At 33.5% G+C, this 19,845-nt stretch overlaps 2 protein-coding genes across 2 annotated transcripts; one reads left to right on the top strand and one right to left on the bottom strand.

Annotated features, from left to right (window-relative positions):
- Window positions 1-5,815: 5,815 nt before the first annotated feature.
- Window positions 5,816-10,361, top strand: LOC113732011 (RGG repeats nuclear RNA binding protein A). The gene is made up of 7 exons (XM_027257592.2): window positions 5,816-6,247; window positions 7,136-7,451; window positions 7,566-7,631; window positions 7,768-7,900; window positions 9,154-9,309; window positions 9,421-9,477; window positions 9,883-10,361. The coding sequence occupies exons 1-7, from the start codon at window positions 6,061-6,063 to the stop codon at window positions 10,060-10,062; spliced, it is 1,095 nt and encodes a 364-aa protein (XP_027113393.1). The 5' UTR covers window positions 5,816-6,060; the 3' UTR covers window positions 10,063-10,361.
- A 3,160-nt stretch (window positions 10,362-13,521) lies between these two features.
- LOC113732012 (ras-related protein RABD2a) lies at window positions 13,522-18,535 on the bottom strand. The gene is made up of 8 exons (XM_027257593.2): window positions 18,350-18,535; window positions 17,433-17,505; window positions 15,295-15,342; window positions 15,148-15,195; window positions 14,721-14,792; window positions 14,473-14,628; window positions 14,267-14,370; window positions 13,522-13,808 (listed from the first exon to the last, which is right to left on the bottom strand). The coding sequence occupies exons 1-8, from the start codon at window positions 18,361-18,363 to the stop codon at window positions 13,712-13,714; spliced, it is 612 nt and encodes a 203-aa protein (XP_027113394.1). The 5' UTR covers window positions 18,364-18,535; the 3' UTR covers window positions 13,522-13,711.
- Between the last annotated feature and the right edge of the window lie 1,310 nt (window positions 18,536-19,845).

The following is a 19,845-nucleotide window of genomic DNA, read 5'->3' on the forward strand; positions in this document are numbered from 1 at the left end:
ATTGAATTTAAAATTAAGAGCTGCATAAATACTTATATGGATCTAATTTTTTAAAAAAAAATTGAAAAGTCACTTTTATGTATGAAATTCCCCAAGGTTGCTTAGGTTTTTGAACATGTCTAGATGACTAGAGGTAAAAAGGTGAAAATAAATATTATAACAAAGGCTCTCACTCATATTATGTGTTGTTTACTTATTTGTATTTAGTTGTTAAGGCTCTCACTCACATTATGTGTTACAATTTTTTTTTACTATGCTGTGTCATATCATATTTTTTTTGTTTTTATCCAAATTTGATACGACATAACATTATTATAAGAAGTTTTTTTTTTATTTTGTAAACAAATTTCTTGACAGCTTGTTTGAGAAAACCATAGATTAACTACAAAGAGCATACATTAAAATATAGAGATAATTTCATAAATTTTCCCTGAGATTTCTGATTATTTCACTAGCTTCCCTCTAGATTTCAAAATTACACTAACCTCCATTGAAATTAATTATTTTGTAATATTTAGACTCGATCAATAATTAAATAGTGATATTAGAAGAGAAAAAATGATATAATTCCATCATTCACCTCATCTGCTACATTATTTAATTAATTTAATACTAACCCATACATTAAAGAAAAACACTAAAATTTGCTGTTTGCCATTAGAAATCAAATCACACATATCATCAAAAAATAGTATATTATTTTATATTTTTCACTTAGTATAAGATTCAAATTACTTTTTTCAGTTATATGCCCATTACCAAATACGATCAACAATAACTAATCAAAAAATTTGCAACCAAAATACAACAAAGAACAAATTTTAATATCGTAAATATTCTTATCAACGTATTAAGACTAGTTACTAAAATTTTTACAATATTAAAGCTCGCTTTTTATAATATTTTGGTTACATGTTGTATTGGTTGTTTGTTATTGTTCTTGTTTGACAAATCTACAATAGATTTTGTGACTGAAAAGCGCAATTTTGATCTTACATTAAGTGAAATATATAGAATGATATACTATTTTTTGATGCCACAAATGATTAAATCCCTGACGATAAACAACAAATTTTAGTATTTTTTTAAATGTATGGGTTTCTATTAAATTAATTAAATAATATAGTAGATCAAAGGTAATGATGGAATCATGTTATCTTTTCTCTCCTAATATCACTTTTTAATTATTGATTGGGTCTAAATATTACAAGATAATTAACCTCAATGGAGGTTAGTGTAATTTTTGAAACCTAGAGGGAGGCTAGTGAAATAGTCAGAAACCTCATGGGAGGTTTCTGAAATTATCCCTAAAATATAAAATTGGACTTACATCATGAATGTTTGGTTTCAATAAAAGTTGTATAAAACAAACTTTTTTTTTTCTCCAGACGGGTACGAATAGTCTGACTGAATAGCAAAACAGGTAGAGTCACTCTTTTCTTTTCGTGCATGGATGCCCATTCTATCGTCTATCAGAAAAATCGAAGCAGTAATGAAGGCTAGCCATTTTTCTGCAGTGTGGCTTAGGCTGCTCGAGGCTGACAACAGTTGAAGGTTTACGTGTCTATATTTTCTCCAATCCACCCTACATTTCCATTTTTAGTTCTCTGGATACTTTACTTGCAGATTTGGACTTGATCTTTTGGGTCATTTAAAGATCAAGAATATGCAATGCTCACAACATGAGAACAAAAATAGTGGATCTGCTTGTCTGTGTGCATTGTGATCCAATCCCGATGCTGTTACCACTAAAAGAGCATTATCTACCCATATGGTCCTTTCACTAAATTTGTCCTCCCGTGATTTGGTTTTGACTTTCACACATTTAAAGATACAGGTGTGAATTCCTAATCATTCAGTCTCCACAAGTTTGACTACTATTAATGCTGTGCCTTTTGAACAATTTGATTCTACAATGAAATGCTCCTACCTGTCTATGTCAAATAGAAGTTTCCTTCCTACCAAAAAGGAAGAAATCACCGAGGGTCACCCAAAAAAGATTAAATTCTTTTTTGGGTTATAAATTAGGAATTCGAACTCTATTGTAGTGAAAAAAAAAATTAAAAGATGTGACAGAACGTCCATTTGATTTAGTCGGATTCGTAGAACCGCTAGCTCCTTATACAGGCGTCGTTTGACAAGTGAGTTTTTTGAATGTTTGTCTAAAATTTTACTGTAGAAGTTATAGAAAACATATTTGAAAAGTGTAATTTTTTTGATATTTTGAAATGTACAGTTTAAAATTTTTGAGAAATTTTTTGAGATTATTGTAATTAAAGTTGTCAAAAACTTGTAGTAGGCAAACTTAGCCAAAAACTTGCTTGACAAATGAAGTCACAGTCTTTTTAAACTTTTCCTTCCCCTTCGTGTAAAACAAGAGATGTTAGATTATATAAATATTATCGTTCATACATATGAAAATGAAAAGCTTTGAAGTTGTAATAGCTGGTCGATCTTAAACTAATATGGCAATTTAAAAGCTTTTATATTCTTAAGAGCCCCAAAAAACTCGGTAATTCTTGTTTTGAGACTTCTTGTGCTTGGAATCCTATACTCGTAGTATTACTACCAAAAAATGCAAAATAAGTTGAGCATAGAAAGGCATAGCAACAAACACTATACATCACTCGCTTCGGGACAACCCCATTTGGGGCCTGGGTCGTGTGGTCGAATCTTGCTCACTACCGCTTCGAGGCTCTTGGGGGGCGCGGTCTCGGGGTGCAGTGGGGATTAGTCGGGGTGAATCCCGGATACCCCACTGTATTGACAAAAAAAAAAAAAACACTATACATCACTCGCGTAATCAAATGTCATATGTGTGAAGGTTCCTGGAGTTTTTTTTTTTTTTGCTTTTACCTTTAACTCCCTTTCTACCCTTTTGCATGGCAAATTAAATACACTAAGAGCATTCTCTGATTACCGGATCGACCACAGTAATTACATAGCAAAATTTGAATCAATTTGTTCGAGTAAAAGCATTACATAACAAATAAAAATATTCTTTATGGTTTCTTTTCTCTTTTTTTTTTCCCTTATAAGCTTCTTTCTGTTTCTTAAACCCTGTTTGATAATTCAGTTCAGTATTTAAATTTAACAGATTTAGGTTCTGTTTGATAAAACTGAATTTGAATTCTGAAGTCTGAATTCTGAAATCTGAAATCTGAATACTGAAACAATTAATTTGCTGAATTTTAAGTACTGAAAAAAATATATGAATATCTGAATTTTAATGCTAAACCTATTTATACTGTTTGATAAATATTTATAGCTGAATGCTTAATAAGTTTAATTTGACAATTTTGTCCTTATTTCCTTTCATTCAAAAAAACAAATAGAATCTATGATTTAATTAGTTTAAAATTGTTAGGTATGAAAATGACAATATTTATTTTTAAATCAAATTAATATAAAAGATGAAATATATTATATGAGAAGTATGGAGAAGATGTAAAAGTCATTAAAAAGGGAGAAAAGAGAAACTAAAAATCATTAGATAGAAAATATTAGATTGTTTAATTAGATATGAATTTTGAACATAATTAACAAATAAGGGTAGATTTGGTAGATAAGACAAGGTAGTTGAAGTAATTCTATTGATTTTTATCAGAATTAAGCATTCAGTTAGGATTCTTGTGCTGAAAAAAATACACACAGGTTCAGCACTGCTTAACAAGTTCAGCAAATAGATTTTCATTTATCAAACACGCAAAACATCTGAATGTCTGAAAAAATTCAGATTCAACATTTTTTTATGTTATCAAACATACCCTTAGATATTAACATACTTAGGTTCCGTTTGATAAAATTGAATCTGAATTCTGAAGTCTGAATTCTGAAATCTGAATATTGAAACAATTAATTTACTGAATTTTAAGCACTGAAAAGAAATATATGAATGTCTGAATTTTAATACTAAATATATTTATACTGTTTAATAAATATTTATAATTGAATGCTTAATAAGTTAAATTTGACAATTTTGCCCTTATATCATTTCATCCAAAAAAGAAATAGAACCTATGATTTAATTAGCTAAAAATGTTAGGTATGAAAATGACAATATTTATTTTTAAATTAAATTAATATAAAAGATGAAATATATTATATGAGAAGTATGGAAAAGTTATGAAAGTCATTCAAAAGGGAAAAAAAGAAATAGAAAATCATTAGATAGAGAATATTAAATTGTTTAATTAGATAAAAATTTTGAACATAATTAACAAACAAGGGTAGATTTGGTAGATAAAATAAGGTAGTTGAAATAATTCTATTGATTCTTATCAGAATTAAGCATTCAGTTAGAATTATTGTGCTGAAAAAAATACATACAAGTTCAATACTACTTAACAAAATCAGCAAATGGATTTTCATTTATCAAACACTCAAAACATCTGAATGTCTGAAAAAGTTCAGATTCAACACTTTTTTATATTATCAAACAGACCTTTAGACCGTTTAATAACAAAAAATTAAATATATGAATTAATTAAGTGGTACTGAATTTTCTAGACAAAACTTGTTCCTAAAATTAAGTGATAAGCTATTCATTTATTACTAAATGTGATATGCACTCAAATATATTAAAATTAATAATTAACAATTCAATAATTTAATAAATTTAGATTTCACATTTCAAATTTTATACTTCAATTTTATCAAACACATCATTAGTTATAATTAATCTTTCCACAATCTATTTCGTTTGTCTAAGAAAAATTATTCGACAAAGTGGGTAAAATATATCCTTGTACTCCGCCAATAATTACTTTGACAATCTGATTCAAGACAAAAAAAAAAAGAGAGAGAGAGAGAGAGAGAGGGGCCAAGCTGCACAACAGACCGTTCTTTAGTGGATATCTCATAGAAGCACGCATGGTCCTGTAGATGCATCTAAGATAAGAAACTAGCCATGTACAATGAATCTGCAACACCTTAAAACATTTTTAAAAAAAAATTGCTAGTCTTATCTTTATGCCGAAAGATGAGGAAAATCACTAGAGTTTCCACCGGTAGCAATTTACACAACGCTCCTTATAGATTACTATAAAATTTAAGTTTAATGGTCATAAATAATTTACGTGATATTTGGATTACGAATTTTCAAGAGTTTTTGAAAAAAAATTATTATGACAATTGTTAAGGTGTGATGTATATTAGGTCAAAAAATAATTGAGAAATATGTAAAAAAAATTATGAAAAATGTAAAATTGTTTTTTTTCTAGAAAATTAAAATCCAAATAAGGCCATTATTTCACTGCAATAGTTTAAATTGAGACTATACATATATTTTGCTATCTAACGATTAATAAGATCTACGAGGTCGAGGTGATTTGCATGCTAATTTGTAGAGATATCAAATAAGATATATAAGTCCCGTTTGTGTTTGGATATAGATGATTTGAGAAAAAAATAATTTACTTGTGTCATAAATACAAAATTTGATACACTTTTTTTATTTTTTTAATTATTTTTTTTATTTCACGTACATCACATCATAAAAATATTATAGTAATTATTTCAAATAAATTATCATCCAAACACATTGTGAATGAAAAGGATAAAGATGGAATGCATTAAAAAAAACAAAAAGAAAAGATTTACATGCATAATTAATCATATGATGGCCAGTTATCAATCGGAGTACAGTTTGACAGCAGACACTACGCAATTTTACTGTTTTTGTTACAGTGGAGCCCAATGTTACAGAAAGGACAGCGTCAATAATACTTAATACTTAATGGTAATAAAGGGGAAAAAGAAAAAAGTCAGGGGAGCAGGAGCACACGAGCTCCACTCCATATAACAGCAACAATAAATTCGGGACATTGGGATTAGGTTCGCTCCCCTTCTTCACTCTCTCTCTACAAACAGTCACTGTATTGCGGCTAGGGTTTCACCAAACCCTGCTCTCCCTCTGTTTCTCTGGTTTCTCTTCTTCGATAGTATAGATCGATAATATATTGATACACAATGGATATACTGTTCATTAATCTTTCTTGAAAAAGGTCCGGTTGAAAAGGAAGTCGAGGGATTTTTGTGGGTTGGTTTTGATAGTTGAAAATGGCGACTTTAAACCCATTTGATTTACTGGGAGATGATGACACTGAAGACCCATCACAGCTGATTGCTGCTCAGAAGGCTCCTGTGGCCGCAGCTAAGAAAACCCCGGCTCCTGCAGCTGCTCAGCAGCAGCAATCCAAGCCGGCGGCTAAGCTTCCTTCGAAGCCGCTCCCTCCAACTCAAGCTGGTTTGCTTTCCTTTTTCGTTTCTTCATCTTTTTTTTTTTTTTAACTCTTTTGAGTATCTTATTTGTTTTGCGCACTATTGTATTGAAGCTTTAATGGGCTTAGGGGTTTTTGTACTTCAATGGTATTTAGTGAGAAAGCAACAAGGAAGAATGATAACAGTTCTCTTTAGAATTTGAAATGGAAGAGCTTTTTTTTTTCTTAGAAGATAATTGTTGGCCGTTGAGTTGATATGAAATGCAAAGGAACAGATAAAATTTTGAATTTTGCTCTAATTTGTACACGTTATTTTTGGCTACCGTTGATTTTTTTTCTCTTCTTTTTTATTTACTTTTTTCAAAATTGAGCATTTGTGCTCCAGGAGATGCCCGCTAGTATTTGTTTTAGCACAAGTTTTTGTCTTGTTTAACATCATTTCTAGTAGGAATGGGATACAATTTCTCTACACTTGAGTTAAGCTTAACTTTTCCTAGTTGGTTAGTTCCAACTGGTTCGTGCAAGTAAGCAATTTTTTTAGTTAGTGCTGTGTTAGAATTGTTGGCATTACAATAGATTAATCTTTGTGCCATTTGGATGGGAAATTTTCATTTTTTGTATAGAACCATACGCAATACTTCTCAAGAATAGGAAATAATGATGATTGCGCTGAACAGAAGAACATGCATGCTTTGTCGATAGTTTGACCTTAATTTTATTAATGTCTGATTTGCATATGGGAACTCATTAAAGCTTGTTGTTGCAAAAATCTTTTTTAGTTTAGGTGCACAAAAACATTATTTCTTAATGGGAAATAGTAGTTGGTATCTTGAGTTGGTATTTATTCATTGCATTCTTTTCTAGTGTTTGAAAATGTACTTAAAATATATCTGCCGGTATGCTTCTTTTTATAGTGAGAGAGGCAAAAGTAGAAGCTGCACGCGGAGGAGGCCGTGGTGGTGGACGCAGTTATGGGCGTGGTCGTGGGGGACGTGGATTTGACAGGGACTCAGCCAACAATGAGAATGTGTTTCGGAATAGGGAGCTTTCTGGTGGTCAAGGTGCACCTGAAGATGCAGATGCTGGAAAATTTACTGAAAGGCAAGGTGGCTATGGTGGACCTCGTGGTCCTTTCCGCGGTGGTCGCCGAGGTGGTTTTAGCAATGGAGAAGTGGGTGATGGAGAACGACCACGTCGGGTTTTTGAGCGTCGCAGTGGGACAGGGCGAGGGTAATCATTTTGTTTTATCTGTTGACGAGATGAGATACTATGTTATTTTCTGTATTTTCTTGTTACGATGCTTTGATGGATCCTTTTTGTATCTGAGCTGCAATTTATGTGCAGGAATGAGATCAAACGTGAAGGAGCTGGACAAGGGAACTGGGGAACTGAGACTGATGAAGTTGCTCAGTGAGTATTTCCCCATTACCTTTGGCCATGTGGCATTTTTTTTTAGGATAAAAGTGCTAATCTTATAGTCTGTTTGAAAATGTTACTTGTTTAATTTTGTAGTCTAAAATTTCAACCCTGTTGTTATCCTATCCAGGGCTGCTGAAGAAGTTAATGAAGGTGAGAAAAATCCAAATGCTGAGAAACAACCCCCAGGAGAGGAGGATACTGCAGATGGCAGTAAAGAAACTCCGGCTAATGAATCTGAAGAGAAAGAGCCGGAGAATAAGGTGTGTACCTTCAGTAGAATGTATGGCGCGTTTTACTTGGTTGGGTTTTTGATGATAATCTTTTTTTAATATTTTCTTTGCTGTTTCCAGTTGTATTCTTTATTGCTGGTGGAATCATGGCTTTTTGTTTTGATAAATCTGTTTAGTTGCCCTATGTAACTTGCCTTAGGGCAAGAGCTTTTCAATTCTTGATTGTTTAGAGTTTTTATTCATTGAGCTTTGCTTTGCCACAATAGGCTAGACTAAGAAAGATGCAGCTTGGTTTGTTTGGACACCTCCTTAAAAGATAAGCTGATGTGGTACTTTAATAAAATGACATGGAAAGCATTTTTTTATATAAGGAAAAGGAAAAAAATTATAACAATGTAGTCATGGGACGGAAAGAATGTGTGAGGATGAAGTATCAAAACAAGGATGGCAGGTTACTTTTAATGGAGGGCAGAATGGAGAACGTTCATGTAGCCTTCTAATTTTATAAGAGACACCTTTTGTTTATTTACTTGTGATTTTGAAGTCCTTGGTGCTTTCATCCATGAGATTTTCTCAGTGTTTGTTTCTTAAAGTGACTCTAAGAACTTGACCATTGTACATAATAATGTTCTTTGACTTTATAATGGTTTAGTACTCAGTATGGGTTTATCAAGTTTAAACATTCCTGTGTTGTAATAGTTTTGTCTAAGACATGCTTCAGGTCCCCCATTCTTACCACACCTTAATATCTGGAACTCTCAGATCACTATAGCTGAGGTGCGCCATGTGAAAAGAGTTTTATTATCACCCTTATCTCAAATCCATAATTTGTTTCTTTACTTTTATATTGCACATTTGTTGTAGCTTCTGCATTTGATCATTATCTTTCTACTAAAGCATGACTACAAATCTTGCCTCTGTAGTTAATCGGGATCTTATTAATTGTAAATTGCTGTTTGTTTGAAAGCTAAACATATATTCTATATTTTTTCGACATTTATCCAGTTTGCTTTTCCAAAAATTTCTGCCCGTATTGTTTATTAAATCTCATTTGAAAGTCAATGGCCAATAGAGTTGAAAACGCTTTACCCAAATAAAGGCAAACAAGTGCTCTGTATAAACAGTGAACAGTATGGAATTGTTTTTGGGATGGAGGAGGAGAGCATTTTGGTAACTAATAGGTATGGTACTGAGTCTTATTTCCAAACCCTTAAGCACAAGGATTAGGAAGTTGCATGCTGAATCTTCTTTTTGCTGGTGTTGATCATATTTATGAAAATTAGGAGATGACACTTGAAGAATATGAGAAGGTGCTGGAAGAAAAGAGAAAGGCCCTGCAGACTCTTAAAACTGAGGAGAGGAAGGTTGATGCTAAAGCATTTGCATCCATGCAACAGCTTGCAAACAAGAAAGCAAATGAAGATGTCTTCATCAAATTGGTGAGATGCCTATGGATTTGCTATGTAACTAGTTGCTCTTACTGTTGTAAATCTATTTGAGATATGCTAAAATGCGGTAGACTAACCATAGTTTTAAATTGGTGTCAACAGGGCTCCGATAAGGACAAAAAGAAAGAGGCTAACGAGAAAGAAGAGAAGGCCAAAAAGGTATTGCAACTTCTACCTGAAATATGTCAATTTGGGTGTGTGCACAAAATTGTTCATCTAGTCTCATGTTGAAATGTACCTGTATTAGTTGTTTGGCTGAGAATCTTGAGGAGCTTAACCGTCTTCTGTTGTTTTTACTATGAATCATGTGGTCTTTCTGGAGAACATTTAGTCTTGTTGACCTTAGTGACAAAAGGATAAGTTTCTTGATGTCATTTATGTATGGTATATGAAGTTGTTAAGAGCTCAGCAATCTGGAACGTGTGTAATAATATATGGAGCAAGAAACTGGGGGTCGCCTGTGCCAGTAGCTTGTGTCTGCTAATATGTGAATATTACACTAAGTGCTAGGTTTTTGGACTAAATGTTTAACTATGTTGTTCTCTTTATTTTTGGTGGTTGTAGTCTCTCAGTATTAATGAATTCCTTAAGCCTGCGGAAGGCGAGAAGTTTTACAACCCTGGTGGACGTGGTCGGGGTCGTGGGCGTGGCTCTAGAGGATATGGTGGAGGCAACTCATATGGCAATGTGGAAACCCCATCCATTGAAGATCTAGTGCTATTCCCAAGCTTGGGCAGCAAGTGAGGCGCTGTCCTTCCTGCCATCAATCTCAGGGATTGCTTGTTAAAGTGATCTTCCTTTAATATGCAAGAGGCAGGAAGTTGACTAAATAAGATTTCTGTATCAAGAGTCTTTTTCTTGAATGTAAATTTCTTCCCTCACCCCTCTTCATCAGCCCCCCCCCCCCTCCTTTCTCTCTCTTCCCCCGAAAAATAAAATTTTTTTTTAAAAACTGCCCCTTTACTTATTTTCCTGATTGTCTTCTGTTTGCTACTGTTGAATTCTTTTAACTTATGAAAACAGCTGATCTATGACCTGAATCATTCTCAGTTTTGCCTTGAAATTGATGGAATAGACGGGGGATATAATTCATCTTTTTCACACTTGAATGGGTAGATGAACAAGCTAGCTTATAATTGTCTATTGACGTGTTGTATTCCATTATTCACCTAGGACTCGAGAAGCAGACTTAGGATATAACTTTTGGAGTTGATCACACGCATTTCTAGAACAGTTTTAGTCGAGGTCAGTATTGCTGTGTCACTATATTGTGGAAAAAGGCCGCGCCTGTTTTTAATTGGGTTGGGCACAGATGCGTCAGCTTGTGATGAAAAATGAACCTTGCATTTTGCTTCTTGGAGATTGCATCTCTCTTTTCATAAGGTTGCAGCAGTTGACAATTGCTGGGAGGCTGCCTGGTTATAAAGGGAAATTGACAGGGATCGTCAGTATGGGTTCAGGGTTGTCTATTTGCCACGGAAACAACATACTTTGGATTCAAAATTTCAAATTTGATTCAAGCTTTCTAGAACTGGAGTATTTTAAAAATGTGACTAGAATGGAGGCCTGTGGACGGCAACCAATCTACGCCCCTATTGCTTTCTGGGTGAAAAACAGGCTATCACATAAGTATGCTGGGATTGTCTGGCTGCGTGGAACCTTGCTCCAACTAGCAGTAGCTTCACGTACTGAATTAGGCAGAGCAGCAACATTTCACGAAATATAGAGTAGAAACAGTTATCCTAATAAAAAGAGCCTGATTACGAGCCCTCCAGAGTAAAGACCAATAGCTCTAAGAGAGAGCAGATCTAGCTTCCAATGTCGACATAGCCAGCTATTTTTTTCAGCAATGGGTACTGTCCTCTGTACGTACGTACGACACAATCCCTGCATCTTTTGTAACACAGCTGTAGATATAACACAGGTGAACATTTTGTTCGAGGGATAAATTTAGAAACCTCCCTTGAGGTTTTCAGCAATTACAGAGAACTTCACTCAAGTTTTAAAAATTACACCTACCTTCCTTGCTTTTTCACAAATATCTTAAAGTATCCTTCTTTTAAAGAACAAGACAAAATAAAATAAGATTTTAATCTTTAACTTCTTGTATGCGGCATACTCACTAAAACAAAGAGTTCGGTGATTTCAACTCATCTCATAATTAATTACTTGCTAATTCTTACCTAATGTAACTCACTACCAATACTAAACCAAAAAATGTCCCTTTGTACCTAAGAATATAATTCATCATTACTCTAGCACTCTTAAAAATAGAGATAAAATTCTATTTTCATAAAAGAGAGAATCAATGAGTTTTTTAATTGCTAGACTTTTTTGCTTAACAAATATATTAGTCACTTCTTTATCTTCCAATTCTTAATTTCATTTTTTCCCTATATCACTGCCACTTTTTTCATTTTCCCTTAATTTGACTAAAATTTACAGTCTGCACCTTGTTAATTTGGTAACTTCAATTGGTTAACATTTGTAAAGAGTAAAACTATTGGAAAAAAAGAAAGAAAGAAAGGTCTAAAATTTTTAGAGTAAGAAAGAGATAGGAAGATAAAAAAAATACAGATAAATTTCAGAGATGGTAAAACTTGAAAGTGGTGTGGTTGGTAACAATGGAGTGTGGCATTTGGTGAGAGAGAGAAGTGGTTGCAGGAGAAAAAGAGAGAAGAGTATGAAAGAGGGATGGAGGGAGGGAGGAAGAGATGAAAATTAGAAAATTAATGGAAAGTGTTCTTTGAGATTAGGAAATTGCAAGTAGAATAATAAGAAATATTTTTCAAATTTAAATGTCCCTTTATGAATTAACTATTAAGTGGAGGACATTTTAGTCATTTGATTGGACCAAGGGAAGTCTGTGAAATTATTAAAACTTCGGGGGAGCCGAGTGAAATTGTCAGAAACCTCAAGGGAGGTTTCTGAAATTATCCCTTTGTTCAATATATTCAACAGCAATGTGACACAACATTCGATGATCAAATTCAACAGGAACCCCCCAATTCTTCAGCCAACCCTTAGTTGCTAACTTCCTTTTACATAACAACCAATGTGTGGTTGGATAATAGATTATTTGGAAAGTTATTTAAAATAATTACTGTAGTATTTTTTACAATATAATGTTGCGTGAGATTAAGAAAATTATTGAGAAGATAAAAAGATGTATTAAAAAATATATTTATAATACTAAATATTGTGATACTAAAAATATGATAAAAAGATTAATGTGTTTATGATACTAAATAAATAATTTTTTTGACAAATAATCCCTATCCAAAAACACTTGTACGAAAGCAAATCAGGGAATGTGACATTTACTCCCATAGCAGTTACCTCTGACTGGACAGTGAAAATGCCTCGAGTACTAGCAATTCAATATGCGTCATCAGGATGACTATTAAGAGTAACGAACATTTGTGGAGCTTCCTGCTGTAGTCTTTTGACTTCGGCAGTTACCTTCCTGCCTTGGGGCCACTTCCAACTGTTTATCTTCAATAAAAGAAGAAAAAGAAGTCTTGTGCTTGAATCCAAAACTATATTGCAGACTTTCATAAAATTTTGGCAGACAGCGCCAGGAGGCAAGAGGCTGCCACGTATCAAACAAGAAGCCATCACCAATCACAGATTTAAGATAAGGTAGCGCTAGCTCTCTCAACTTTACAGGCTGGGATCTGTACCCATTAATTAGAGTATTCGAGGAGCATTTCATTCAATTGATGTGAAGTAATAAGAATTTTCTTTTTTCGCTCCACTAAAGGCTTTTAACTGTGATTATACTTACCTGTAGTGTAATTGGTGACGTTTGAAGCAACCTGGCACACAATACATCTTAGCGACAAATGTATCTGCTGGTTTTTTCGCTACAATAAAGGCTTCTTCTTCTTCTTCTTTTTTAATTTTTGGCAACAACGGAACGAGCCAATGATGTTTTCTCAGGAGCAGAATATGTTATCTGTTCCTTTTACTCCAAATTCGGCTCCCCGTTTGCGGGCAAAACTCCTGAACCATAACACCTCTCGACAGTTAGAAGTCAACCCCTTCAACCAACAAACAAGTTATATGCATATCTATGGCTGGATCACTGTTAATATTTATTAGGACGTGTAACGTTTGTGCTTCTTGACAGTCTGCTGCAAGCAAATTAACATATATTTGGCTAGCATATGGGCTGGCAAGCATCTACAGGACAACAGCGAATACAACCAATTGTTCTATCATCCACTACAATAAATTTGTACAATCAGTACATGAAACAAACGTTCAGAAAAGAATAAAGTCGGAAAAGATAATAAACTATCAAGTGTCTTTTGATTAAGTTGGTCTTCATAAAGGTGCTTTCACATGCAGCAGTAGAGTCAATGATCCAGAAGTTGTTTGTCCATTGTGTTCATGACGAGCAGCAGCCACTATTCTGTGCAACAGGCTGCCCACGCATATTAACTGTGGGAGGCTTAGCATTGTTCATGGCTGGTTGGCTTGCCATCCTACATTAACAATTATAACCAGTGAAGCTGTAGTAAAATATTACAAAATGCAGATACAGCAATAGGTGCTTGCACAGAATAGCAGAGACTAACTCTTCACAATCTACACCATTTTGCGTGGAAGAAAAAACAAAATTAATTTGAGAGGACCAGTTGGACAAGGCAAAATATGATAAAGCAGGTCCCGACCAATTCATTCTCCAAAATGACAATGATTGTTCGTACAAAAGTCATGAATTTGAACACAACAAAAACACAAAGCAGCAATTATGAACCCAATTCAATTTATATTGTGCTCAACTTGCAAGATTAATCTCAAGATGATTCATTTCCACATTTGCCAACAAATTCAGGAGGGCATCTAAAGCAACTACCATATGAATATGATATTTTGTCACCTTGAGGAGTCTAAGACCCTTACTTCTAGTTGTACTTAGTGAGCAAGTGAAGGTATATACCTATTCTTTATGGCAGCAGACATCGCCATGAAAGCTTGCTCCACATTAGTAGCATCTTTAGCACTAGTTTCCAAAAATGGAATACCAATTTCATCAGCAAATGCCTATGGATTGTTAAAACACGGAAAAGTGTCAATATCTGATCAATAAGATAATTTTGCAAAAATTACTTGGACAAACAAAACAATCTGTACAACTAGTTTCACCTTAGCCGTCTCATAGGAAACAACTTTCTTATCAGTGAGATCGGACTTATTTCCAACTAGAATTTTATTAACATTTTCACTTGCATAGCGATCAATTTCATTAAGCCACTGCTTAACATTGTTGAAGCTTTCTTGATCTGTCACATCATAAACCACCTAAACCAAATTCCAAGCAAAAGAAAAACCAGAATGGAGATGATTAGGGACTTGACAACTGAAAAGTCAAAAAGTAGAGATACATCACTCACAATGATACCATGTGCTCCACGATAGTAGCTGCTAGTGATGGTCCTAAAACGTTCTTGTCCAGCAGTGTCCCACTTGATATGCCAGAAAGAAAAATTAGTGATGACAGAAATACATTCACCACCAACCCCCAAAAAAAAATGACAAAAGGCCCATAAAATCAAAACTTGAAACAATAAGCACCCAAAAGAACAGGAGTTTGTTATTGATAACCCCCTGCAAAGTATCTGCAACAACATGAACTAGTTTCTTACAGTGACCAAATATCATCACTAACTTACAAATTTTAAACCTTTCAGGATTTTAGAACAATTATAGAACCCATATCAACAGAACATACAGTAATTGTATCCCCATAAATGAATAAAGAGGAAAGGGGAAACAGTTAAAGACACGCAAGAGGAAGCAGGAGATCTAAGAAGATCATACAATTTGAAGTTTAATAGTCTTTCCATCTTGTTCCACAGTACGTATTTTCTGAAAAAGGAAAGGAAAAAGCACAGTGAATTTCTGATTTGAATTATTGATAACACAAAAAATTACTATATATGATAAATTATTAAGCAATTCACTCACAAAATCAACTCCAATGGTGCTTATATAACTTTCCGAATATGAATCATCCTGCATTTGGAAGGAGTAAGCTTTACAGATTCTATTTTAATTAAAGCAGTCTAAAGATCACTTTAATGTACTAAATGATATCATCGTTAAGACATAGAGATCAAAAGATGCATGCATATGCTCAAACACACGATACTGGAAGACCAACAAGTATCCTTGAATAGACAAAAGCCAAATATATCCTCTATAATCCGAATCATCAATACAATATTCTCAGATTCACTAAATAATATGCAGTAAAAAATTAAAACAATCTAAACACAAAATATTCTGTTAATGTACAAGAAGTATCATTCTAGAATGATTTAACAATGCATGGCAATATAACACACTATTTGAGGATACTTTAGTGCAGCGTGTTCCTCAAGATACACAAAGCACTGAAATGATTGAATATTTATGATTAGGAAAGAATGCATATTCATGATGAAAGAATCGGCGAAGCATAAAGTAGAAACATAACCTCACAAGCATAAGAACTATGATCATGACAAAAGCTCTTGGGAAAACTAATGTCTAAATATATGCACTCAGACCAAAGATGAATCCCAAAACCAAATAAGAATTAATACATACGCGATTTATAGCAGCTTCATATCCTCAGTGACTTAAAAGTTAAAAGATTGAATTAGACTATATTCCACTTATTTGCATATAGGGATAGTTAGTAGTGCTCTTTGGGAACGGTACGCAATCCCAGCAACAAAGCTTAACTGAGAAATCCCAAGAAATTTTTTTCTCTTAATTTACCCCGTAAGTGCTAGTCATCAGGAAATAGTTGATACCAGAGCTGAAAAAGTGGTACTAGAATAAAATATAGGTTTCTCCATCAATAGACACTAGTGATAAATGCACACTCAATGTGTGTGCAATAAAGAAATGCATAATATATATAGTGAATGAATTTTACATACATATGTTTATTGTTAAAGAAGATACTAATCTTCCAAATTATTTTGAAAAAATGATTGCTATGTTAGTAGTTACTGCTTAGGGGTGGTGACATTGAAAAAAAGTATGTTTAAATAGTAAATTAAGAAATGCTTATGGTAGTTATCTTGACAACATGTGCTCGGGTAATTAAAGTAAAATTAGTGTTTACAAGGGCAAAAATGAAAGTACATAAAGTGACATAAAATGTTTACACCAAAACCCTCTCCTCTCCCTTTATATATGGTATAGATGTAGCTTAAAGTATTTAACTTTATACACCTAGTCTCTCCTGGACCCTTTAGTCATTAGAAAAGTTGCTCTGCTCTAGAGAGGGTACCTTAAATTATTTGCACAATGTTTGCACCTCATGCATACTAAAAAGTAACATCTATTGAACTCAAACATCACGGAAACGACAGATATATATTCAAAAAAGTGTCAAACAGAAACAGAAGGTCTGCTGCAATTCCAAAACTAAATATCATTATATACTATCTACACTAATCTCACAAGATTCAACCATATTGCTTACAATAAATCAGCGATTCATGAAATGTAGCCAACTTTCCATACTCGTTAATGGATGTTGCTCTATCAAAAAAGGGGTAACAATCACTATCTCCTACATGATGAAACAAAGTAAGGGATACCAGTCAAACCCATAGATACATATTACCTTAAAAAAAATCACATGTACAGATTGTAACTACAAAAGACAGAAAAGAGCTATTGAATGGAAAAAGCTCAGGAGATTAAAGGAATTGGCCATCCGATCTGCCCCATACACTCACCCCTCATATTGGATGACAACCATTTAGCACAAAACATCTTAACATTAAGGTCATCTCCATTTCAACAATACCGGTTTACTGTGTTACACACGTTGAGACTTCCTAAATGAGACCCATCGATTAAGTAAAGATTGTTAACATTTTTCTGCGAATAAAACAAATGAGATGGAAGACCCAAAAAACCCCAAAAAAAAGGAACAGAAAAAAGAAAACTGCTCCACGTGATAAAGCATGCTCAAGTGTACACTAAGATTTTAACATTTCAACAAGCTTGAAAAAGGATAGGTAAAATGATAAAGTGCCCAAACAAGTATCAAAAAGGGAAAAGAAACCACTATTCATATCTTCAACAACACAACAACTTACCGCAAATCTCAGAAGAAGACATGATTTTCCAACACCAGAATCTCCAATAAGCAACAGTTTGAACAAATAATCGCTGAAAATAAGATTGACAAACACAATAACTTTTGCAGGCCATAGAAACCGCCAAACATAAAGCATATGTGTTAAGAAATCAAAAAGTAGTAGAGTAACCAGCTCAAGGCATTATACTTGACAATCAAATAAAATCACTGAGAAGCTAGATTCTATACAGTCAAAAACAATTTTTGAAGTGCGTTCCACATTTTAGTTCATGAAAGTCCAGAGAACAATCACAATCGATCACATTGAGGAAAACACACGAGCTACAAACCAAGCTCACTCAACCTACTCCCAACCATGAAATACGAAAAGGACATCATTGAATCTACAAACTACAGCCCTACAGAGTCTTAAGAACACCTTTGGCCCACCTCCCCCACCCCCAATCCCACCCGTTGTCCTCAACCGCCGATTCAAAGACAGGCTAAAACACAATTAGATTTGAAAGTAGTTAGTTCAGTATGAATTTTTAACGGGCTCTGTTGCTAAAAGTTCTACCTTGACAAGCGAAACCTGAATAACATCTGTATGCTTGAACGCAATCAACATTTTACAAGGCAAACAACAAAAGATTGTTACCGACCTCAGTAGAAAAGACAAATTTGAACATATAAAGGGAAATTCGGTTAAGATTGGCCGATTAGGGTTTCTTCACGGATAAAATAAATAATCAGAACCTAAAATTGAAGCACAAATGAACAATAATTTAACTAAGTTATGGTTAAATAAGACCACATTCGAACTTTATTATCCAGATACTGAACTACAAAGTTATCGATCAGAATTCAACGAAGTAATTATAAGAAATTACGAGAAAAAACTATTGAAATCTGACAAGCATGACTTATCAAACGTACTATTCCGGATTCATTGAGGTTGACTAGGAGGGAAGATTGCCGGAATCTGATCGATTTCCCGGCTAGAAACGACCGGTATCTGACGACTATCTGTCGGCTAATTCGGATGTAAATTAAAGAAATGCAGAGAGAGAGAGAGAGAGAGAAGGGTGGTCGTTGAAGAGGAACTTTCAAAGTAAACGCAGATGACAAAAGAATCGTGTGATGAAGTAAAAACGTTTATTAGGCAGGAAAGATAGAAAAACTAAAAACCAGGAAAAAAAATTAAAATTTTGAAAATGATTACCCGGGTTGACGAATTCTATTGAATTCGAGGCAAACAGGTTAAATTCGTACCCAAAAAAAAAAAGTCAAATTGGTAGTAAACACAAAATTCTGCATTAATCATGCTAATTCTTTACTTTCTTTCTCCCAAAAGAAAAATTATAAATTCTGCATAGATGTTCTACTTAAGCTTGATTTGCTTTATTTTAACAAGGCTAACATTATTGTGTTTAAACTTGTCTACATTATTAAGTTTAAAGGATATCTTATTTAGCTGAACTTGAATAATTTGATTATTTGCATGTAATTTGAAGTTAATTTATTTATCTATCTATGTTGAACCTAAAATCTTTATAAATATTCATTAATTATGTCTCAATCTTTTTTAATTACTCATCGAATCCAACCTCGAATGAGCTTTCATTGACTTAAATGTCGTTCTAGTCATTAATTATGTATCAAGTCACTCAAATTATGTTCTAGTCATAGAAGTGGATGAAAAGGATCTCGTTGGCATCTAATTTCTTTCCGATGATTCAAGTTCCAATGTACCTTCCGATTCCCTTTTCCTTCAAGAATGAAAAAGATAAAAAGAAAATCCTTCCCATATATCAGGAATAAGGAGTTCACAATTCCCACTTGTATATATTGGTGTATTCTTCAAAAGCCAGTGCCCAATACTGCGGATTGGGAGTTTGGGGTGAGGGGCGAGATGTGTAAATAAGTATATTAACACTTGTAACTTGATTGCATAAAAAAAAAAAAAAACACTTGTAACTTAATAAACTTCTACAAAAAATTTGAGGGAACAAAAATCTTATCTTTTATTGCCATTATAAAGTATCTTTGACAATGATGATGTTTGATTACCCCATTAAATATTTAAAATTAATGAATTAAGTATTTTTTTCTATTAAATTTGTCCGTACATCTGAATTTTTCAAGAGTGGCTTAATTTTTATTCTAAACTATAAGCGCTTATTGTTATTACTCGATTTGTTGAATGTTTAAACTAGTGTAATGATATTAAGGCCTATTTTATAAAATTGAAATCCAAAATTTAAAAATTAAGTGCATAAAGTATTATGTTAATTGTGGCTCAAATTCCTTTTCTCTCTCCCCCTTTCTTAAATCCCACCATCCACTATTTGGGGAAAAAGTATTAAGTTGTTAAATCGATAAAGTCATACCTGTTTGATAACTAATTAAATAAAGATTAATCTTTTCTATAC

This window comes from Coffea arabica, chromosome 2e (assembly GCF_036785885.1).
Source record: "Coffea arabica cultivar ET-39 chromosome 2e, Coffea Arabica ET-39 HiFi, whole genome shotgun sequence".
Lineage (NCBI taxonomy): Eukaryota > Viridiplantae > Streptophyta > Magnoliopsida > Gentianales > Rubiaceae > Coffea > Coffea arabica.